Genomic DNA, 23,895 nt, shown 5'->3' with positions numbered 1-23,895 from the left:
TGACATGATCTGAAAAAGCCAAATCTGTGCATCTCTAGTCACGTGCATTACATATCACAAATTGCTATTACTAGAGCTTCTACTTGTACCACTTACGGTCAACATAACGTATAATAAAGCAACTTGTTATGCTCTGCTATGTGTGTTGTCTGTTTCAGCCTCTTGTTTGCATTGCAGGCATGTACCAGGTACTAATCCAGGGTGGCTGCTTTTTACAACTCATGGTGAGTTCCCTAAGCTTTTAAACATATAACTGTTTATTCATATAACTGTTTTATCACTTCAAAACATTACCGGTGCAATGCAATGCAAAAAGTAATCTGAGAAACTGAATCTAGCTTAGTTTTTTAAAGGCCAATTTGTCACATTATTTTAGACAAAGATACAACAAACCAAATTACTCTGTCTCATTTTGTTCAGTATTCATCCCTAAAATACCAAAAAATAGTCCTGACCATAGCACTGGCTCTATGATATGCATTACTCTGCCCCTACTATAGTTTCAATTTGAAAACATTTGCAATGATTTGATGTGGTTGTGGTCCATTGTGTCCAATAGATGACAGTAGATAATACGAATAACAATCTTAAAGGCTGGGTTATTTATAATGAGGTGGGCCGAGGAAGGGGACAGATGACACTGTACTGTATTTCATGACCTTGCCAGCCCATTGGTTTGACCAGTAATCCACTTCCATAAAGAGAAAGTAGAGGATTTAGAGGCTATCACAGATTGCAATATATACCTTCTTAACACTCACTCTGCTCCGGGACTGGTCTGTGCCGCTGGACTTTAGCAAGCCGTAACTCTTCTCGGACAAGGTTGGTCTGGACCTGTTTGACAGAAAAGACAGAGGAATCAATTATAGAAAAAATTTGCTTTTGAATTTAATTTGATGGAATTGTAACATGTTTGAATTGAATTTGATTGAATTTTAGCATGTTAACTTTATATTTTTAACTTTTTGTTGAAGTTAACTTTTGCGTTCATCAATTTTAACACACTACTTAGTTTTAAATTTGACTTGAGACTAATTCTTGTAACTAAAACTACTGATGTTTGAATCCTTCAATAAATCTTCACCTTTATCTTAATAACCTGTGGACCGTTTTATTGAGACACCCTAACCGTTTGTGCTTGTCAGTAGCTTGAAGTGTGACAGCATTATCCATAGCACTTGGGTGTTAACACTCAGGAATTTCGAGATTTTATGATTTGCTTCAAGATTATCTCCACACAGATTGCATCAATTTGTTTACAACTTCGAAAAAATTCTATCATTCCTATTGAGATGATGATGGAAATGTCCAGTTGTCTCATTGTTCTTGGGCATTGCTTTGTGAAAGCTAAGGGACTAGCACTTCATCTGAGTTTAGAAAACCCAGGACACATTTTTAGGCGTCCCCGGTGGCATAGGGGTGATGTATGGTCTGGCGAAGAGGCTCAATGTAAGGCAACACCACTACAAGGCATGAACTTGAAAAGCGATCCATCAGTGTTTATCCTGCTGTCAGCGCCTCGCTGTTTCACAGGAAAATCTGCTCTAATCTGTGGCCAATGACTGCCCTCCTCAAACTGTCTGCATGGTAATCCAAGGACCTCCAGGCTATTAAAAAAAAAAATAATAATAAAATTAAACTGAGACATGCTACTTTTGATAAGGCATCTTCTTATTGGGAAACTGGAATGTACAAATTACTTAATCTGAAAAATCACCTTAAACTCATTATATGACATTTAAAATTTCAGTGTACTGATTATCACCATTAGTTTATGGTTAACTGAAACAATTTCAGTTTTTTCCCCTAAATTATTAGGTTTGTGTAACTATCTAATCTCTGATTTTATTAGCTGAGTGCAAATAAATTATTAGATTATTAACAAATAATTTGTATTAATGATTACAGTCATTAAGTATTTATTATTGATTTAATATGATATGAAAACATAATATAGAAGAGGCCAATTTGTTGTTTGATGATTAATGCACATTAGTTGGTTACAAAGTGATCTGTATTGTCTTGTTAAGCTTTAATTTTAGATTTTATTTTGAAATACAAATATCTTAGCAAAGTATTTATATTGCCACCTCTTTATAGCCCAATAAAGTAACACTATTTTAGCAGACCCATTTCAAACAGTTATTCTTTCTCCTGCAAGTGCGAGGCCAACAAAGTGAACTTATATCTGAGGTCAGGTTATTTCGGCCCTCTGCTGTAATGTCTTAGCTGTCCAAGGGATGTTCCACAGTGTTGGGTTACTACAGGCCCTCCTAACCCCTCAACTCCTCCTAACTCCCTCAAGAGACAATCGCTCATGAAATATACGCCACACATTCACTTAAGACAGAATTTCGGACCACATTTAACCCCGCAGATAGGACCCCTTCACCGCGGCAACATGGTGTCAAGTCCTGAGAGTTTGGAGATTCCGAAAATACATTGTCATCCCCAGAGATAGCGCCAGCCTTTTATTAGTTTACAGTTGACAGTTGCCATTTGTTCCGCAGGCAGCTCTGAGTTTTGGGATGCCTGCAGTGGTTGTCTGTTTATTCGTTGATGTCTTTTCTTTTTAAGACGAGCCCTGTCATTTTTCCCCGTATAATGAAGACGTGAGGAACAGCTGTGGGCACAGGAATAGATGGATAATCCGCAGGTCCACACCAGCTCCTAAACATTGCAAACAACTCCAGTAGTGTCTGCTGCCTTATCTCCACAAGCCCACAGAAGGCAACCAGACAGACATTTGTACTGTAAACCTGTCAAAACGGAGGGATATTCTTGGAGAACTATGCCACTGTCCAGACCTTGCACTTGAAATGTACTATCTTCAGTAAAAGAGAAACTCTGACAGTCAACGGTCATAAGATGTTCCAGAGTTTTAATTAAATTTTAATTTCAAAATAAGCATGGAAATCTGGCATTTATAAATGCAGTGTAGGCATGTTGGTTTTACTTACTGCTTTTCAGTAAAGAAGAAATGTAATTTAAGACCCATAATAACATTTGTCTGTGAAAATTATCAATGATTTAATGGCTTTGAAAAAAGACATTTTACCACTCAATTTAGAGGCCTTTTTAGGGTTTGCATCCTTACAATTTGACGTGTCTACAGATAACTACAATTTTATGAAATCTGATATTTTTACTATTGCTTTGTCAAACAAGATTATGTGCTATGGGAGAGTATTGGTTCAATCAGCAGGCATTGCCTTTGCCAAGACCTTTCCTACGTAGTGCACAATACATGTTTTATCCCACACTCATGTTTATGAACCCCAGAGACCTTTCTGACTCTGAGGATTATTCACAGCTACATAACCTGCTCCAGCTGTCTCTGACATCACCCTGCTTCAAGGCGCAAAAGGAAACACCATTTGTCATAATTAATACGTTAAACAGCAAAATGTTCATTAGAAAAACAAAAAAAAAAGTCATTATAGGTAGGATGGGCCTTAATACATAATGCAAGCACTACTTTTTAATTTTCCATAGGCACAGTTATATAAGATTATTGTATCCGTACTTTGGAGCTTTTGAAAGAGGCTAATGGCTGTCACATTGGACTTAAGTCTGCATTAGAGGATATTCAAACAAAGGCCTTTCTTTCTGACACATTTGTACAGATCTAAAGATAAGTTTTGATCTTGTGCTGGCTCAAAATGATCAGGGAAGTTTGTGTGAGTCACCCTCTGTGCATTGGGAATAACTGGGCCACATTTCCTGAGTATCTTCAGTAGTTGTTCCTGTCTGGATCACAATGCTGAACCCTCATACACACAGTTATGCTACTGGGGCCGCCAAAAATAGCATTATGGTTCTGCCACGCATTAACACTGAGCATGTTACATAGATCAGTTCCATGAATTTTCCTAGAATTAGGCTGACAATTTAAGCTAGAATTATCATGGTCCATCAGGCCCCAATGTGAAAAGAACTATTACAATGACAACAAGTGTTTTGATTAGGATAGAGTGGGAGGTGATGACAGAATTGATCAGTGGATACTGGTTCTGTGACAGTCATATAATAATATATAATTAACTTAAAATATTCATTATGAATATAATTTAGGCTGTTTAAAAAGGACTATATTTTGTTATGTAATAACTCACACATCACTACCACTCAACTTAATTTAATTTTAGTTAATACATTTAAAAACATGTTTCCACACATTTCTGTTGGACTAATGCCTCCCTCAGACTGCACTCAGCAACTGCAATGGCTGTGTTGGAACAGTGCAACTTGCATGAAGAGCAGATCACTGCTGTGCTCTTGTGGTCACAACCTTTGAAAGTTGTGTTCACACAATAACTAACTATTTATATGGGGAAAATCCTCAGGGAGGGCTGCTGCACACGGATTCGTTTTGTTGTTCACTCCAAACAGAATGACTCCAGAACACCACAGCACCTCCACTGGGCTGCTCTTCTCATTGCGCTTAATATTTAGGAACACTTGCGTCCTCTGTAGTGCAGATTGCACCTCCAGCAGGTGCAATAATAAAAATAGAAATCTTGCCTAACGCCTAACCTGGACCCACACTCTGCCGAGATTACTCGCAGTCAGTGTGGACATGGCATGAGCTAGGTGTACCATTATGTCGTCTGAATATTGTTATTAGGGTGTTGCCAAAATATGTGGATAATCATTTTTGTAACTATCACTGACCCCTACCTGATTGTTATGTGAAATTTTAAACAGACTTGATGTAGGAACATGTCATGGCATATACTTTTTCTGATGGTGTGTATTTGGCCAGGTTGCTGCTACAAAGAACCCTCAATGTTATTACTGAATCTGAGTTAAGCAAAACTTATGAAACTTAAGGATGCACTGATACAATACTGGTATCAGAAAAAGGCACTGATATAGAAAAAGATGGTACATTGGATATCAATCCCAAGATATCAGTTCAGTCCATTTTGGCATATACAAAGCTGTTCTGTAATTATTTTATGTGATAAATAAGTTACAAAACACATTTGAAATGATTCCCATATACCATTTGTTTTTAAAGAAAATAAATAATATATTCAGTCTTCAGTTAATAGTATCGACATTGGTTTCAGAACATAAAAAGATGGATTAGTGCATCCCTAATGAAAACTGTTGTTGTAAAAGCTTGGTCTAACCACAGTGCATCTTGTGTTTTAGATCTTACAAGTATACTACCCCCAAGATGGCTACCGAGTGAGTATCTTTTGAATTTATTTACCAAATCAAAACAAATGAGTCGAGCAGTGTAGTTGTGGTAAATCCAGATTCATAGTGTGAATAAACTGTGTCCTTGTTTTAAAGGAAAAGACTGTCCGCTCGGCGTAAACACACTCTAAAGGTAACATCATACTCACAAGAGTGATGAAGTGATGTCAGACTTACCTGATACATTGGTGCATTTGCAGAGCTGCATGCTCGTTGTAGCCAACACTTTACTGGAAAATGAAGCTTCTACGAAGGCTGAGGAGAGGGAGAAGTTCTTGAAGGAGAAGTGTCCCTCTCTGGAGTTGCCCTACTCCAAAGACGAGCTCATAGTAAGTACTACTGCCACAAATAACACACTAGAATCATACAGATGCATTTATTAAATCTGCTATATTTTAGGAACTATGTGAAAAACTTCATGAGCAGATCGACCTTAGTGAAGAGGAGAGATACTCTTTAGAGTTCAAACTAAACATGGTTAATGATGAGGTAAGAAAAATACAAACAAAAATAAATAAAGCCTCTACCTTGTTTAAGTTAAGCTACCCTGATTTGTTCTCTTCGTGTAGGTCAGGGACCTCAATATTAAGATAATGGATCTGAGGGGTAAGTTTAAGAGGCCCAGGCTGAAGAAAGTGCGTATGTCTGCTGACGCTATGCTCAAAGCTCTGCTGGGCTCCAAACACACAGTCAACATGGACCTCAGGGCCAACCTGAAGCAGGTCAAGAAGGAGGTCAAAGAGGAGGTGAGTGTTTGTAGAGGGGCAATAAGTCCAATCTTTTCTGCAGAAATACAACAAAACAACATTACACATAAAATTGTGTTTAAAAAAACAACATACGTACTAAGGATAAACGGTATAAAGTTGCATTTTCATACTTCATTTAAGCTTGTTGTAAAGATCAGGATCTAATGCTCACTCAGACCACTTATTTTAACTTTTACACTGAAAATGGCTGTTCTGTGTTACAGGACAAGCAGCTGCGTGATGTGGGAGACTGGCGTAAGAACATTGAAGACAAGTCTGATAGAAAGAAGATGTTCGATAGTTAAATTGAACCTAGCCCTGCTTTGAGATACAGGAATGCCCTTCAGAACATAATTCAGGCCATGACTTTTAAAACTGAACAGTTTTGTTCTATGCAGCATTACAGTAGCCTGGCCAATCATTTTCACTGTATTCACAGAGAAAGTCTGTCTGTTTTTCAAAGCGGGATTGCACTGGAGGAAATCAAACTAACCAATACCTAGATGTGAACCCAGACAAACTTTCTCAGTGTAGAATACAGAGGCTTTGGTATGGGCTGGCTACCGATATAAACCGTATCAAATCAAAACTTTGCATTTGTACAAGAAGCTAAAAAGCAGGCTGTTGTAAGATACGTGTTATGCTTCAATGGCAGTTTGACAATTGAATAGGGAATTTGTTATGTGGACATATGATAAGGAAAGGATAGTCACAGGTGTTTAAGATGGAATAAAACTGCTCAGTTAGATGTGCTTTTGCATGTACTTTCACTGCACTGTGATTCTGTATGTAAAGAGGATAGTGTTCAGCAGACTGTTCTTTACCAGAGCAGCACTCTGTCTTCGAAGGTGTAAAAGGCTCTGAGTAGCAACACTTCTATAGCCGTTCTTAAATTAAATACTTGTACTATGGACTACCCTTCACACTGTGTAACTCATGGTTCTAGTGTTCAAAAACCTGCTAAACATGTGACAAACATGTATGCCCAAGTTTGTACTGCGCCACTGTCACATACCACCTGCTCATTTATTAAGATAACAGCTATGTTATAATATCCATTGTCAAATTAAATGTTCATTAATGTTAATTCGGTCTGTCAGTATATTACTTGTTTGTGTAATTAACAAAGCTATTGGCTATTTAAAGTAGCTATTATATTACTGTTTGCTAATTAAAGCTTTAGCTTTAGCAGATAACTAAAACACATAACGCATAAAAAACTATGCTATGCTAAGCTTATCTAACTAGAAAACTCAACTTTTACTATTACTTTTACGTACTCAGTTAAAATGTTGATTTGTTAAATCAAAGTGAGACCTGGCACTCACCAGTCCCCTGTGTGTGAGGAGAAAAAGTGGTTGGAGTCTCACACGGGCCTCACAGCTGCGCTGGATCATCCATGGACATCACCTGTTAGCATTAGCATTAGCATGCTGCCTTTATGCTAATCTAGAGTAATCCTGCGCGTTTATCTAAGCGCCAGCACGCTCTGCATGGGTTTAACTCGATCTGTAGAGCTGACAGTGGCTTCCCTAAGCCACACACATGAAGCTTTATCCATTGTGGTTTCAACAATACTTTTAAACAAACTACTCAGATTATGTTGTCATTTTATACCAAATACCAAAGCATTAGCTGCTGTTCCCAGAAAAGGTAAGATACGACCACACGTCTCTTAATGTGGGGGAACTTTTTAAGTAAATATTTGTGTCTTTGCAGAAAAGCCGGTGATGAGCACATGACACTTCAGGACTACACTGGTTACTACTGGTAAGTTTAGTACAGGCAACTTCCACTCAACTCTCTGTAACGCCCATAGACTGTATGGTAACGCCAGAGCAGCCTACTGCTGCTGGGCCTTCTTGTGGTTTAACACTCTGTTGAATAAAATGGAAATAAAACCAGCGTGACGAGCTAAATGCTAAAAGAGTTATTTTGGGTAATATGACTTGTGTTGCCTAAGTGAGGCAGTATCAGCTGTACAAAACGTGCAGCTGTCTCTTGTTCCTGGCATGCATCTTTGATTATTGGCACTACACCATAAATACAAACCCACATTGGACATTAGCTAATTATTACATTATTCACAGTTTCTTACATGAATTATTCAGTCTTAAATTTCCACATGTAGGCCCAATGCAATATAAACTCAGATTTCCTGAATGGATCGTCATTAAAATACATAACCAAAACATAACATAACACCAGGCACTACCAAATCCAAGGAGCCAGACACAGTAGCTTCAACATTGTTTCATTTGGTAATTTTGAGTGCTGTACAAAGTGTTGGAGCAACTTTTCAATAAAATAAATGTTTTCATTGCTCAAAAACAAAACAGACTTAGACCTAACCAAATCAATATTGCAATCATATGAATCCACTATCCTTTATCAAGCTTACAAAGTTTTAATGACAGCGCTGTGTTGAACCATTTGATCCTGCTGTAATTCCATTGAGGCGGTTGTCCCATCTCTCGACACATATCCATAACGGCACCAACTGGTATCACAAATTCCCATCTCGCTGTTTACATCCATCTGTCTCTGTGGGATTCAAAAGCAGCCAGCATTTGTCATTAAAATATGGTACAGTATTATATAACATTTGAGTGACATGAAATCATATTAATCAGTGTCATTTGTAACTTTTCCTATTTTCAGCAATGAGCATTTCCAATTAATTCTGACTTTACACCAGAACTCGTCAGCTTCAACAACGTCTAAGCATTTGGGGTCTGGTTTCTTCAAGTTAATACAGGTTATATTTGACTGCTGCTGTGGGCTGAATCATATCCTGTAATAACAGCTGCTCCTCCTCTAAAGACCGAATTAGACACAAGCACGGAGCAGGAGAGCCATCTACAGAGAGGAGACGTGCACATCTATCAGGGGGACATGGGGAAAAGAACACACTGTGTACTTACTGGAGTACAGGAACAATAACAAGATCTATTATTGTATTATGTAGTAAGGACAAACCATCTTACAGTAAAGATAATCTGAGATATCTCTTTATATTTGCCCTTTTTAGCGTATCACTATTAGCCTTAAATCTCCAGCACTTTAGGCTGATTGTTTTGGCCAACCTGCTGCCTAAAGAATACAGTATTAAATTACTTAATGTGGGAAAGATGATCAAAATCGATCCATATTGGCAGAGTTTATAAGCTGTTGGCTGGCCTGCATTTTATACAATCTATTGGCATCTGCCATGAAAAAAATTCCAATACTGCACAGTAATTGGAAAATATTGCAATTTGATTCCAATTTTGATTCCTTTGTATGTCCAGTACATGTGCAGAAATTGACAGTAAAGACCATTATTCAATATTCAGTATGGCCATTAAGTACTGTGGTAACAATATTTTTTCAATATTTTAATACATATTTTTACTCAGTAGTTAAAAAATAATAATTGAGTAATTGGAGTAATTGTTTTATTCCAAACGGATATGAAACAGTAGGACAGTTATATAACTTGCATTTTAAGAGTTATATTCTAGAAGGAACGCAAAGCATCCTTCATATTTCAGTGTCAAAGTCCGCAATGCCAAGTTTAGTTCTCTAAAAGCCCCCATATCCAAATAAAGACAAATCAATCACAATGTCTGACATCTCCACAATGTGTTACAGCATTACGTCACATTTTGGGACAGCAGTAATGTTATCTTTGTTTCAGACTTTCATTTTTTTGTGTTGTAGCTTATGAGCTGAATGAGGGACTTTTATCCTGAAGAGGAGAGGTAAACATGAGGTGAGTTTATGTTGAACTTGGACCCTCAAACAACCTTAACCTAATCTTAACCTGACCCTGAAAGCTCTCACTGAGGAGCTGTTTGGATATGCCTCAGTCCAGTATCAGGTTTACCAGCTCCTTTACACCAACATCTGTGCTATTTAAGGCAGGCTATATCAGTGCATACAAAATGTTTATGGAAGAGTTTACTAATAGATAAAATGTTGTTCTTAGACTAGACTATTGATCCACAAGAGAAATAAAAAAAAAAAAAATCATACAATAGTGACAAAATGTGATGTATAAAAGTAGTATAATCATATATGTAGAGGTGGGTAGAGTAGCCAAACCGGTTAACATTACGTCATAATAATATTACTCAAGAAGTACAAAGTAGTGGGCCAAGAAATGAGTCAAGTAAGAGTAAAAAAAGTATTTGGGAAAATGACAACTCAAGTAAAAGTAACTTTACTGTTTAACATTTGATTTATAATTTGAAGTTAATGTAATTGGAAGGAAAACACATGCTACACATAATAATACACACACTCTGGTATTTTCAAAAGACAGACACAAAACTGAGAAGAAATTTTAAGGAATGATACAAAAAACACAAATGTTTAAATCATTTAATATTGTCATGGTAAAGCTTTTGTCACTTGTAGACTTGCACACAGTTGGAAAAGTAACTCAAACCTTTACTCAAATGGGAGTAAAAATGCTTAAAGAAATGTAACTAAGGACTATTCACCTCTGTATAGTAGAGGTGCGCAGATGGGCTTCTTTTTCATCCGCAACCGCATCGCAAAACTCATCATCCGCCCGCTATCCATTTGCAACCACAGTTTTTGACCAGTTTTCAAAACAGCACCCGCCCGCCATCCGCTCGGTCCCTCCCCGTTGCTCCGAGTTCAGAGTTTTTTATTTGAGTAGTGAAACCGCCACCCGCCCGAATTTAATTAAAATATAATTTTTCGTCACGTCATCCGCCCGACATGTGGTTTAGCCGCGGAGTCTTCGGCTGTAACCGCCATCCGCGCATCTCTAACTGCATATATGAATAAAATTACTCAGAAATGCCTACAAAAGTGCTACCAACCCTATGCTTGGCGGTTTTTCTTCTGGCCACTAGATGGTGTTAAATGTTAATCAAAATATTACCAAAGAACTTTAAAATCTATATTAAAAAAACACATAATTGTTTGGAAATTTTCTTGTGCATAGAAATATATTGAATGGATAAAAATTGTTACAATTTCTCATAACTAAAGTATGTTTTCTTGTTCATAACCTGACAATAGTGTGGGGGGGCACTATCCATCTCTCACATAAGCAGGTGGAAGACAGACAGGCATTCTGAAGCCGAGGCCATGTAAACATACACATATAGCTGTGATAGCGCGGATAGGCCCTGCGCTACATCGGCCCTGGTGCACAGAGCATTCCTCCAGATCGGGTTGTAAGTAACACATCTTTAGAGGCGACATGTGCCCATCTCTCTGACAGAAATCACCCCGGGACTGCTAAATACCCAGCATGCCTCAAAATCCTCTCGCTTGTGACTCACCCGGGCCTGTCAACATGTACCCTCTGCAGTCACAGTCCCGAGTCTGACTGTTAAAGATTCCAGGTCAGACAGGCTAACAGGTAATGTGGTGGCACTCTATAATAACTACTTGTTAATTAGCCTCATCAAAGCATGGTCTTAATTTATAATGACCAAATAAATTCAACCCTAGTACCTACTTACTTAAAACCTAAACCCTATATCCTTAATTAAATTAAGCCTGACTCTTTCTTAATGAACAAATTGCTCATTATGAATTGTGCTTTATTAAGGTGTAGTTATTATAAATTGGTACATGTAAGGTTAACCAGTGAGAACTCCATAAAGAATATAGTGGTATTTATGAGTCTGCTGTGAAGATGGTAAAACAACAAGAAGTAATTTTGCTAGTGCTATGCCACCATTTTGAAAAAGTCTTGATGATGAGAAATGTAACTCTCCACTCCAGACAGGTTATGGATGACCAAGAATCCTCGGTGAATCAATAAAGTTCATTTCATTTTCCAAGACAGTTTTATTTGACATATTTGTAATATGTTCTTACTATGATTTCTTTCTTCCTAAAATATTGTCATAAAGACGCACTATAGAACTTTTCTAGTGGAGGGTCCACCACCTGCTTGTCTCCATGTTATTGCATTGCCTGGATTGTTCCACTGTTTGGCACTACTCCATTTCAAATCTGTGGAGTGGCGAGCCAGCTCGCAGTAGGAATGCATGTTTTTCAAGATATCAGTTAGCAAAAAAATGCTAAGGTATACCTGTAATTGAATAAATGTAAAATCAAGTTTAATGTGATATTATGGAAAATTCCAGGCAATAACATTTACATGAAGATAAGCAGGTTGCAAGCCTTCTCTTGTGTTTATAGTGCACCTTTAAAATGATAAACCAGAGAAAAATAAGACAAGGCCCAAAATATAGATAAGATAAATTAGTGAGAGTAGTCAGTTTTCACATTTTCCACAAGTAAACAATAATCTGCAGAGCTTTCCCTCATGTCCTGAGGGAACTTGTAAGTCTATCATCTTGAATAATATTTATCGTGCCACAGCTGAAGGTGAGGCTAGGTAAATGCACATATAATATACACTAGCAACATTACCCAGATGGAAAGTCCACCATTTGAAATTTTACCAATCTATTTATGTCGCCAAGTTCATATGAGATCGCCCCAGGAGCCACAGAATGGTCTGGAAGGACTTCTGGGTTATGGACCTTTAGTTGCGCTCCAAGATGAAACGCTAACCAGGGCCAGTGATGATTATATGGTATTTATAGTCCTCACATATGGGAGCTGGTTAAGCACTTTTTATTTTGGGCAATAGTTAAAAGTGATATCAAAGCTTCTCTACCGGTTTCTCTCTTTTCAGATTTCGGTCTTGACCAACTGGACGATGGCGCAACACTTCAACACTGTCGCAGTTTTAGTGTAAGTTTTATTTTCATTTAGTTATTATCTTATCTTACAATAAGGCTTGTGATCAGTAATTCCTTCTGATAGATAATGAGCCAAATGAGATTCTTGGATTTTTGGTGATTAAAGAAAAGATCTGACCAAGTGATTGAATTAATTGTCATCTCTTGTTTCATAGGTCACATCGCCAAGGAGAAAGCCACAACGCAGTCTTCAATTACCACCCTGCACTGGACGTTCGTTAACTTTCGAACCTCCCCTTCACTCGTTAAGGCGGCATGACAGCTGCGAAGGAGACCTCTTTGCCCGCTAATTTTCTCGGGGAAGATGACACAACCTGAAAGCCCTTTGCCGGTGTCTTGAAGTGGGAGAAGAATGGGTAACACTATGGGCACAGGTGAGTGGATTCGAAGAGACAACATCTTAGAGATAAACCAGTGGCTAATTGGTGGAATTTGGGGCAAGGGCTATTTCGTTTACAAGTACTAAAGATAGAAGGAGTTAATTGACTGTTGTTAAAGTAATTATTTTAGTTCTATATTAAGCAAGGTCATTAGGAATATTTGGCGTTTTGAAATGGCCACGTGATGGATTGAAGAACTAACATGAGTCTGAGAAGTAAGAACAAGACGTCAAGTGTTTAAGTTTTGAGTCTATCTACAATCACAGAGACATATTTAGGCTGTTGAATTTGATTTTAACATTTCAGTTCGGTATCTGAAACCATAAATATAAAAGACAATAGTTAATGAACAGAAATGTCCTTATGCGTTCAATGACAAATTATTGCTACAAAAAAATTTAAAAATATATATAAATATGTGTCAAAACTGTAAAGAGTAATGGAAAATTCTATTTTAAAACAATTTACAAACCTGGCATCCATCTCTTTTGTGGCACAGTAAAACATAGAACTTTGTCATTTAGTTGTTTTTCTGTGACAATGACATGACATGAAAATATTGAATCCTGAATAGAATGTTATATTTTCCCCAAAAAAATGTTGAAAATGTGTGATTTTGCCAGTTATTTCTAATGAGACATGTAGTAATGAGTAAAGTGTTTGTAATCTCATCTCTTACATTATAGTAAGAATGTTTCCTCCTTCACTCCTGGTTTTATTCTATTTCATTGCACACATCCTTCTTTTATAGCGCCTCCGTGACCTCAGAGCCCTAAAATGATATCGGGCCCCTCCTCACCATCCCCAGATTTAATGGGTGAAGTCGGCTCTGTAAGATGATACGGGGGGCTGTGGCGGGGCGATTGGCCTGAGGATTGTGCATTTCCATAAACAGGAACTCCATATCCATATCGGCAGCCTCATATATAAATGCCCCCTCCGCCATCGCCTCTCACTGTCTCTGCTACTCCCTTGCCCCTGTCCGCCTGAATATTCTGTGTACGCTAGGTGAGTCCGGTTTACCTGCTACCTGCATGTCTGGATGATGTTGTGCTAACATAATGGAAGTCATAATCTCAAGTATTGATGATTGCTTTATTTTTTAGTATACACATAATTTTGTCTATGCCTGAAATGAATTAACTAAGTGAAATATATAAGCCTTGACTGATTTTTTTTTTTTTTTAATGTCATGGATTATGGCGATAATGCTTTTGACAACTGCTATATACTTTATATTAGTGATTATGAGGTAGAGGCTGCATGACAGATTCACAGAATGCTTTATTTTCCAATTTCTTGTGTTGAGATTTCTTCCCCTAATCTTAATTTAAGTGAGTTTTATATAAAATAGATAATCCCATAATTGAGTTCTTTTAAATGTCATGAATTATGTAATGGTGTTTTTCACAATTTATAATTTAAGATGGAGGCTGCATGAAAGATTAACCAAATGGTTTATTTTCTATGTTTGAATTATTATGGTAATCTTAATTCATATGTTTATTATATAAAATAGATTTGCCAAGAATTGAGTTTTTTATTTACCAATTTATAGTTTTTATAGTTATGCTTGAAATGTAAGCTTAGTTTAGAGAGAGATACTTTATTGATCCCGAGGGAAATTCAAGAAATTTTTGCTTTAGTTTAAAAGATTCATGCAACTTTGCACTGATAACATGTGACTAGTTTTACCTAAGTTGTGCTCGACTGTTGCTCGTCTCAATTAAGACATGGATCCTAAATACGTGTGGAATCGTTTGTGTGAAAGTGACTCCTGAACAGTTGGCCTTGGTGCGCGCCTCATTTGCAGACACTGGTCGTTGGCAGTGAGTGTTCTGCAGCAGCACATTCTCCCAGCCTCTGATCCCACTCTATGAAAGGCATTGCTGTGTTAACTCCCAGAGGATATTTAGTTTAGAACACCTGTAAAGGAGCTTAGCACAGGCGTCAGGCCCGACATCTGACCCTCGTGGATCCAAACTTAGCTCAGTCATCGGCCCCACGCTCATCAACTGTTTTATTAGATCGCATTTCATTCACTGGAGGCTATGAACTGATATTCAGCGTTTCATTTGATTCATTTGACTCAGTGGTTTTCTCTTCTTTCTGAACAGGTTGTGAAGAAAAACCACAAACATGTCTGAGTATGTATTTTTTTGTTGTTATATATTTGTATACATTTATCTAAATTATCCTTTTACTGGTTGATGTTCATATTACGTACAGTATCATAGTCACACACTCATAAATTCATGCTAGTAAACAGCCACATAGAAGAGCATTTTTCCCTTGGTTAATATTAAGAAACCTGACTATTTTTTACTATTATACATGCATTTAAAACATAAAATACTGTTAATGGATTTAGTATTAAACTATACATATACATTGCATTCATTGTAAAACACAACATTGTCTCCAGTGGCTAGATCCATTGACTTCCTGTTCAAAACTGCAGAACTGAGAGGTCCTGCCTTTTTACATTCATGTGTTTTTATTGTTGAGAGATAAAACTTTTCGAACTATGCATGTGTGATACTAAGGCAGATATTTTTGGAATACTTGCAAGTACAGGGAAGAGGGACAATATAGGATTACTCAAACATGCATGTATCAATTGATTCATAAATACAACTGATGAAGCTAATGATGAGAAAGTATAATAATATTAATAATAATAATTAGTAGTAGTAGTAGTAGTAGTAGTAAAAGTCTATTTTACAGAACATGTCACCTAAATGAAATATCTTGTCTTCTGTTTTCTTCTGCTTTAAACAGCAAAAAGATGACCTCGAGCCGCAGGCATCATCTGAAGGTAAGACATAGCTTGATATTTAATCCTCACTGGAGAATCTGCTAAGTCTGTGCTTTAATGTTAAACTTTAAATTCATGTGGTATGCTCCGAATGACATGTTTATGGGTTGTCATGGTGATTCGAGTCCGCCTTAAATCAGGAACAAATCCCTTCCCCATAACATCTCCAGTGTCACTTGCACTTGTCATTTACACATCAGTCAGAGCTGCTATATTAGTGATGAGGCGCCATCTACTGGCTCAAAAGTCTTAACACAAAATCCTGTCAGATATCTAACTTAATCTTTTGACTGACAAAGGCTACATATTTAATTCTGGGGCTGAAAATGTATTTTTAGGCCAGTGTTTCTCAGTTTAATTTTGGTTTAAGTGTTTTCTTCCTAAAATCTGAAAGCTCTGGATTTGTATTAGTGTTGTAATGTTACTAAAATGTCAAACTCGATTTGAATATTAGAGAATAGGCTCAATGTTCTGTACTAATATGATCAAATTTAAGTATTTGCTTTTCTACCATATGACTTTATATCTGCATAATACCTCGTCCAGGTAGGTTCCATAGAGATCCATGAATTTATAGTAGTCTATGTGGTGGTATTGGTTTTGGCACACTTTAGTTCTCCTGGTTTTGGCACACTTTAGTTCTGGTTTACTGCTAGAATACTCCTGGTTTTGTTTACAGAGTTAGGAAACTTAATAAGTATATTATAGTAGTGTAACAAATATAATAGTAGTGTGGGGTTAGTGAGGGGTTATTTTCCCTCTGGACCAAAAAACCTCAAAATAAAAACAAACAGTATATCTGGTTAAATATCTGGTTCTCTGGTCACAGTATAGTTGAAAAATGTTACATCCACACTAAAGATCAGTTTACATATTTCTGGTTTTAATGATTCTGTGTTTTCTGTTGGGCAGAGTTTGATGCTTCAGATTGCTGCCAGCTGGATCGTGCAGGAGAAGAAAGATATTGCTGCCGCCAAAGAAGCTTACATGGCTGAGAAATGCCCCTCTCCCGACAAGAGCGGAGATCAGAATGCCCTCATGGTAAGCCTCATCCAAACACCTTCTCGTGTTATCTTAAGATACAACAGTTCAAAATTTACTTGACAAGTCATCATCATTTCTTTATTTAGGAAACTTGCAAGAAGCTGCATGCCCTCATCGACAAGATTGATGAAGAGAGGTACGACATGGAGGTTAAAGTAGCGAAGGCAGACAAAGAGGTAATTTAAGGACTTTTTTCTGAATAAATTGTTCATAATATGATTTATTGGGCATGTGTAATGCAAAAGATTGACCATACCAGTATTGCATCTTTGCTCTATTCTGTTACTATTGTTAATTACTAGTGTATTTTTGATAGTTTAGGAAGTAGCTGAATGCTCATTGATTTCCACCTTGCATATGAAATACTAGATCTTCTTCACTTGTTTTGTCCCAGATTGAGGACCTGAAACTGAAGGTGGTGGACCTGGCTGGTGTGAAGAAGCCCGCTCTGAAGAAAGTGCGTATGTCTGCTGACGCTATGCTCAAAGCTCTGCTGGGCTCCAAACACACAGTCAACATGGACCTGAGGGCCAACCTGAAGCAGGTCAAGAAGGAGAAGAAAGAGGAGGAGGTGAGTCCTGGGACACAGAGGAGTTATACTGGGGCAGTACAGGGTTGGAAAATTGTAATGTGTATTTAAATTTGTTTAATCTTGCAACTATGTTATGATTTGTGATTAAGTTTGTTTATAGGGTTTTCATTATACTGTCTATTACTAAGGGTGATATTAATGATATGATAGTGCAATGAGTCATAATGTGGAAAATATTCACCAAATAAATGAAAATTTGACAGTTAAACCATGCCATTGTTGTGATACATGAAGTATATGATATTTTAATATATTTGCAACGTACTTTTACTATAGTTATTGTGCAGCCTTAGTGACAGACTGTGCAATAGGCTTTGGACCCTATGACTGATATTGCTTGTGTGCTGTGGTGCAGGTCGCAGAAGTGGGCGACTGGCGTAAGAACGTTGAAGACAAAGCCGACAGGAAGAAGATGTTCGAGGCCTCCTAAACACACTTTTGTCGCTCTGGGCTTGTGGCACTTTTTATGGAATTTATGGAGCTTTTTCAGTGATTTCAGATCATGTGTTTCATTAAATCTGTGACTTCCATCTCCACTTGTTAGTGTATGTCACTTTAGCTCATGAGTTCTACTATAAATACCTCCTATTTTTCATAATAGCCCTGGCGTTAAGTGCATTTATTTAGTAGATTTAGAAGGTAGATAATTGTTGTGCGAATGTTCACTTTTGACCACTTCCTGCTCTGATAGATTTTATAATAAATATATGTTTCCTAATCGACGCCTGGAGATATTTTGTCTTCATCTCAGAGACTCACAACACTACTAAAGGTGCATGAAACATCACAGCCATTCACTTCTGGAACTTAACCAACCTTAACACAAATTTGTACTCATTGCATTTCTAATTTCCAGAAAGTCCTAATCAACTAAAACTAAAGGTGATTTAATGATGTTGTGTTGTGCACTTTGTAGTGCTGTTTAAGTGAGAGATGGGACAGAATATCCAGACTTGTAATTCAGGAAAATGTGAAAAGTGAATTTAGCATGAATGTATCACATACATTTGATTGATTTGACAAAAAAAATCAGTGACAAAGACAAATTCAACCAAGTGCAACTGAATTTTAAGAATTTGCTAATTGCCACCGGGCCTATAGAGGTCAGCAGAGGCCTCGCTCTATCACTCCATCTGTTGATCTAGGTTAAGTGGTTTCAAATGACCACACATGTTGGGCCACATTGTGTTTAGGCTGAACAGCAGTGTATCTAACATCATTCTGGAAGAAATAACCCATATGCATGTCATGTAATTGTAAGACAACACTCAGTCATACTCAGTGTTATGTTTTATACCACATACAGTATATTTATTTTTATATTGTATTTTATTTTAATTACAATGTTGACATTTATGTCCAAATGACAGTGTGATTAGGTTAGTTTATTTGCCATTTGTAGTTAATAACACATTGGAAAAAGCTCAAAGTGCTTCATGAGAAGTAATGGTCATTTGAGAAGAAGATGCATTGATCTAGAGGTGAGACACTAGTAATGAGTTACATGTATTTCTCCTTTTTATCCCAAATGTAATTTTTGTTTCTTCCTTAGACATGCTTACTAACAGGCTTCTTGGGGCTAACCCAGGACTGCTGACCACCACAGTCTAAGTGACCACTAGTCACTGATGCAGGATTTACAGCCCCAACGGTCAAAAGATGAAGGTATTTCAGGAGCTTGTTGGCCTGGTTGGTTGGTTCAAAGTTTGCCCATGTCCATAAAGAGGGACCCCAGAAAGTAGTGGAAGCACATATATACCCCCAGAGATGTCCAACTTTTAGTCTTTGACTCATCCCAACGCTGTCTCGCCATCTTCACTGTGTAGGTAAGAGACTCCCATGTTTGTGTGGTAAAACTTGTGTCAGTGGAATACTCAATATGATCAATCCAATGACCAGTACTTAAAATGGGTAATTATTATTATTATTATTATTTATTTATGCACTTATAATTGAAATTGTATTATTATAATAATCAAATTGGCATAAAACATTTTTTTGTTATCAGTGTGTATATATATGTGTGTATATATGTATATATATATATATATATATATATATATATATATATATACATACACATATATATATACATATATATATATTTATTTATTTTTTTTCATTTTTCAATATATAATATCAATCTTGTATTCTCCAATATTTTGTTGTTTGTTTTATTTACTTGTTTTATTTGTTTAGGATATTTTAATTAGAAAACAAAAACAACTTGGCATCACCTCATATTTTTTCCCAAATATTGTTACTCTGTAAAATGTGTTTTTCCATAATGAAATTGCATTAAATGCACCATCTTTTCAGTAGTAACTGTAGTAGCTGTAGTTGCAATAGTAGTAGTGGTAGTTGTTGTAGTAGTAGCTTGCATAAGTACTTGTGAATATCATGTTGCCAAGGAAGGGGTCAGAAGGATATATGATGCAAGTGAACATGTGAGTTTGTAACATTTAATTGTGTAGTTTTTCAAGGATAGTTGTGTTTTAGTGATCGTATGCATTACTTTCTGTTTTTATACTTAAGGAGCTACAACTTGTACCACTACTTATTTATTTATTTATCTTGTTTTTGAAGCTTGTCAGATCAGCTGTTTAAGCTTTTCAGCATAAAAAGCTCAAATCCTAAAGGTCACTGTTAACCTTTTGACCTCGAGCCACATTTAAACCTGACCTTGTTTCTTGAGGCCTCCTGTTTAATAGAGTAGAATTTGACTTTCTAAAAACAGAACCACTCAAGCCACATTGTAAGTGTGGATTAAATGAGGATTTAGACAAATCCTAATGAAATCCAGGTAGCGCTGTATTTACAGCCCAGTATTAGCACAGCAATAGGATGGGAATAGCATAGGAACTTGAAGTAATAGTTATTGTCATTGTAATTCAAAGTAATGTTTCTTATTGCTACATTTTGTTTAAAAGGATAAGCAAAATAACAGAGATGAGGCAGCAAAGTTGTGTGCCATTAGAAGAAGAGAACATTTAAATTAGGTATCTATATTAAAGCCCCATAGTTTAATATTTTAGCTAATAAATAAGACTGAAAAATGCCTTAATAAAAAAATAAGAATGTGACTCTCCACAGACTTGGCTTGTTACTTCTCCCTGATGGCGAGAAGCTACATCTCCATAGAGATGTTATTGCTTTGACTGGAATAATCCAACATTGTTTTTTGTTTCTTTTAGAGTCAGAGCTAAAAGGAAGTCAAGATGTCTGAGTAAGTCCATTTGTCTTTTAAAGACGATACAATTTAAGTATTTCAAGTTTATAGTTTGTAACACCTCTCTTGTTTCCTAAAGGGGAAAGAAGATGACCTCAAGCCGCAGGCATCATCTGAAGGTAAACAAACTTGTGCTGATCCTGACTTCATATTCAAAATTTTTAAATGTATCTACCCTGTTGTATCTACTGTATTGCTTGTTTGGAATATAGATGTCCCTGAAATATCCAGTTTGTTATATAACATTTCTGCAGCAGAGGTTTGTGTTCTGGGCAAATGATATGCTAGGGCTCAATAAATTATTTGAGATATTGCGCAAGATAACCTACAATATTTTTAACTATTCATATTTTGTAAAACCTTAACATGCGTATCAGCTAATGAGATAATGACTCTTTCAATTTCTCTGTGCAGAGTTTGATGCTTCAGATTGCTGCTAACTGGCTGGCAGAGGAGGCCAAACAGATTGAGGAGGCCAAGGAGGCGTACATGGCCGAGCACTGCCCTGCCCCTGACTTCAGTGGAGACCAGGCTGCCCTCCAGGTAAAAACATTTTAACTTTTAATTTCAATTCATCTGGTTTTATGGCAGATAATATGAACGTCAACAATATTTTCACATTCAGGAGTTCTGCAAGAAGTTGCACCAGGCTCTGGACAAGATCGATGAGGATAGATATGACACAGAGGCTAAAGTGACAAAGGCCGACAAAGAGGTGAGCTAAATATTTCACTCTTACTCTTTTTCAAATGTATTATATATGTATGTATGTATATATATATATATATAGAGAGAGAGAGAGAGAGAGAGAGAGAGAGAGAGAGAGAGAGAGAGAGAGAGAGAGAGAGAGAGAGAGAGAGAGAGAGAGAGAGAGAGAGAGAGAGAGAGAGAGAGAGAGAGAGAAGAGAGAGAGAGAGAGAGAGAGAGAGAGAGAGAGAGAGAGAGAGAGAGAGAGAGAGATTAACTCCTATAACTTCTAGCCTCCTGAGCTTCATTTGACTGGAGCCGAATGCTATGGGTGATGTCACACTCCACACTTAGTCAACTTCTTTATACAGTCTATGAAGGCAACAAGTCTTTTGTGTTGAAAGGCATATATCTTTTTTTGTGTGTGTGTGTGTAATCAGGGCAGTTTTTCTTAATGTCACCAACTGCTGAAAATTGCAGAGGCCACTGAAGGCAGCATAAACATAGATTTAGGCGTTAATGATTTAGTGTTTAGTTCCTCTTTTTTTGAAGTTTCCAAGTAAATTTGCCATGTATCTATGAATTTCAAAGTGATGGAATATTGAGACTTTTGCCATAGCAAATAGCAGTTCAGATCATAATTCTCTCCCTCAAAAAGACTCAAAACCACAAATAGCACTGCCTTGCTACACCAACAATAACCTGAGATTGGTGGACTTACTATCTTACTCACTATCTAAGGCAGAATTTGCACAGGAAGTTCTGGTTCGATAAGATGCAAGACAATTTGAAATGACTGAAGTTCATATTTGTCCCTGTGTTAGATTGAGGAGCTGAAGATGAGAGTGAAAGAGTTGGCTGGAGTGAAGAAGCCCGCTTTGAAGAAAGTGCGCATGTCTGCTGATGCCATGCTGCAGGCTCTGCTCGGAGGAAAACACAAGGTCACCATGGATCTGAGGTCCAACCTGAAGCAGGTCAAGAAGGAGGTCAAAGAGGAGGTGAGTGTGCACCAAGGCAATAATACACTGTACATGCTCTGGGTGAACTGTATGGCAGAATGCACTTGAGTACTAAATTAATGGCACCGTATATCACTTTTACTGTTTTCAAAAACAGAGCTAGCGCATGGTAAATGGAGCGGTCCAAAGTTATTTCTCACTTACTGTATGCATTCCAAACATCCTAATTATTATTCACTGCGATGAGCTTATAAATGCTTTTAACAGCTCTCAGAGACAGAGCTCTCAGGAGTTTTGCCGTGACAGTTAAGCTAAAAATATGATAATGCACATTTCTGATTATCATGCAATCAAAGGTTTTCTAATTAGATGCATACAGCAAGCAGCAGACATATTTTGACATCAAGAGTTGCTTATACAATACATCTGTACTGTGACGAGACAAATTTTGCTCGAATACATTTGGAAAAAAATGGAAAAAATGGATACAGGAGCTTAAGTGATATTCCAGATGGTGACAAACTGATAGAGAACAAAGACTTCATGATGTAGTCCCAGTCTTTTTACTATTGGTAACATATATAATGACTTGGTATTTCCTCCATCCTAAAATAATTCCCTAATCAAATGATCAAACTTCAGTGATTTGAGTAGACTGGCTTCTTTTTTGAAGATAGATTTCCCTATTTTCCAAAATGTTTTGCTTCAACACGTGAGAGATGTAATAATGAACAGGCAGATAGAGAAGCTGAGGGGGCTGTTGGTTCTGCTGCTGTGGTGGTGTTGGGTAAAAGTAGAGAAGAGAACTACATTTTTATGAATAGTGAGAAAAGTGACTGGTTGAGAGGCAAAGTTATCTAGTTGTGATTGGCTGAATTGGCTGACAGACAGTGACAGGTGACCAGATATACGAAGAAGGAGAAAATGCCATCTAAGTGCATACCAGCTGCAATTGTATTACCATTATTATTAATCTTTTAGGGGAGAATTTGAGAGTTGTTTGTGCTTGTATTTCAGAGCGCTGAGGCCGTGGGTGACTGGCGTAAGAACATTGAAGACAAAGCTGACAGGAAGAAGATGTTTGAGACTAGCTAAAGACATTTTTATTTTGCCTTTTGGTCTGCCACACCTCCCTCGTCTGTTCATCCAAGCTTTTTTCTTGGATAAAAAAAACTAAATTGTCTTTAAATGTTCTGGGATATTTAAAAACAAAAACTCACCCGCTTAAGTAATTTTGAATGTATAAATGTAAAAACACACTACCGGTAGTTAAGTATACCTATTGGAGTAGACAAATTTAACATGTCAAAGCATACATACAAATACTGTAACTTAATGTATTGCAATGGACAAAAATAAAATACATTTTTACTTTTGAAAATTTGAGAGAAGTTATAATTTGTTCAAGTCTACCAATAACAAGTATAAAGCTACTATCAACCACTAGATGTCAGTAGAGATCCTCTATACTCCTGTGTTCCTATAT

General features: G+C 37.0%; 3 protein-coding genes across 3 annotated transcripts; all 3 read left to right on the top strand.

The window, feature by feature from the left end:
- The first annotated feature begins 758 nt into the window (after nucleotides 1–758).
- Nucleotides 759–7,044, top strand: LOC110166882 (troponin I, fast skeletal muscle-like). The gene is made up of 7 exons (XM_020932211.2): nucleotides 759–822; nucleotides 5,161–5,196; nucleotides 5,305–5,341; nucleotides 5,409–5,537; nucleotides 5,608–5,697; nucleotides 5,778–5,954; nucleotides 6,182–7,044. Exons 2-7 carry the CDS (start codon nucleotides 5,186–5,188, stop codon nucleotides 6,260–6,262), a joined length of 525 nt encoding a protein of 174 aa, XP_020787870.1. The 5' UTR covers nucleotides 759–822; nucleotides 5,161–5,185; the 3' UTR covers nucleotides 6,263–7,044.
- A 6,956-nt stretch (nucleotides 7,045–14,000) lies between these two features.
- LOC110166758 (troponin I, fast skeletal muscle-like) lies at nucleotides 14,001–18,070 on the top strand. Its single transcript, XM_020932056.2, has 7 exons — nucleotides 14,001–14,088; nucleotides 15,198–15,227; nucleotides 15,862–15,898; nucleotides 16,811–16,939; nucleotides 17,029–17,118; nucleotides 17,337–17,513; nucleotides 17,890–18,070. The coding sequence occupies exons 2-7, from the start codon at nucleotides 15,220–15,222 to the stop codon at nucleotides 17,962–17,964; spliced, it is 516 nt and encodes a 171-aa protein (XP_020787715.1). The 5' UTR covers nucleotides 14,001–14,088; nucleotides 15,198–15,219; the 3' UTR covers nucleotides 17,965–18,070.
- A 2,658-nt stretch (nucleotides 18,071–20,728) lies between these two features.
- Nucleotides 20,729–23,504, top strand: LOC110166759 (troponin I, fast skeletal muscle-like). Its single transcript, XM_020932057.2, has 6 exons — nucleotides 20,729–20,760; nucleotides 20,843–20,882; nucleotides 21,178–21,306; nucleotides 21,389–21,478; nucleotides 22,275–22,448; nucleotides 23,427–23,504. The coding sequence occupies exons 1-6, from the start codon at nucleotides 20,753–20,755 to the stop codon at nucleotides 23,502–23,504; spliced, it is 519 nt and encodes a 172-aa protein (XP_020787716.1). The 5' UTR covers nucleotides 20,729–20,752.
- Nucleotides 23,505–23,895: the final 391 nt, after the last annotated feature.

The sequence above is a fragment of the Boleophthalmus pectinirostris genome, unplaced genomic scaffold (assembly GCF_026225935.1).
Source record: "Boleophthalmus pectinirostris isolate CB_2022bp ecotype Guang Dong unplaced genomic scaffold, ASM2622593v1 HiC_scaffold_2, whole genome shotgun sequence".
Classification (NCBI taxonomy): Eukaryota; Metazoa; Chordata; class Actinopteri; order Gobiiformes; family Gobiidae; genus Boleophthalmus; species Boleophthalmus pectinirostris.
The sequence above is the reverse complement of the archived record's forward strand: the minus strand, read 5'-3'. Positions and strand labels throughout refer to the sequence as shown.

Bases quoted from the DNA above. Each gene is read 5' to 3' on its own strand.
- LOC110166759 (XM_020932057.2), top strand. The intron at 20,883-21,177 runs GTAAACAAACTT...TTCTCTGTGCAG, and splicing joins GCCGCAGGCATCATCTGAAG to AGTTTGATGCTTCAGATTGC. The intron at 22,449-23,426 runs GTGAGTGTGCAC...CTTGTATTTCAG, and splicing joins AGAAGGAGGTCAAAGAGGAG to AGCGCTGAGGCCGTGGGTGA.
- LOC110166882 (XM_020932211.2), top strand. The intron at 5,342-5,408 runs GTAACATCATAC...GTGCATTTGCAG, and splicing joins GGCGTAAACACACTCTAAAG to AGCTGCATGCTCGTTGTAGC. The intron at 5,698-5,777 runs GTAAGAAAAATA...CTCTTCGTGTAG, and splicing joins TAAACATGGTTAATGATGAG to GTCAGGGACCTCAATATTAA.
- LOC110166758 (XM_020932056.2), top strand. The intron at 16,940-17,028 runs GTAAGCCTCATC...TTCTTTATTTAG, and splicing joins GAGATCAGAATGCCCTCATG to GAAACTTGCAAGAAGCTGCA. The intron at 17,119-17,336 runs GTAATTTAAGGA...GTTTTGTCCCAG, and splicing joins TAGCGAAGGCAGACAAAGAG to ATTGAGGACCTGAAACTGAA.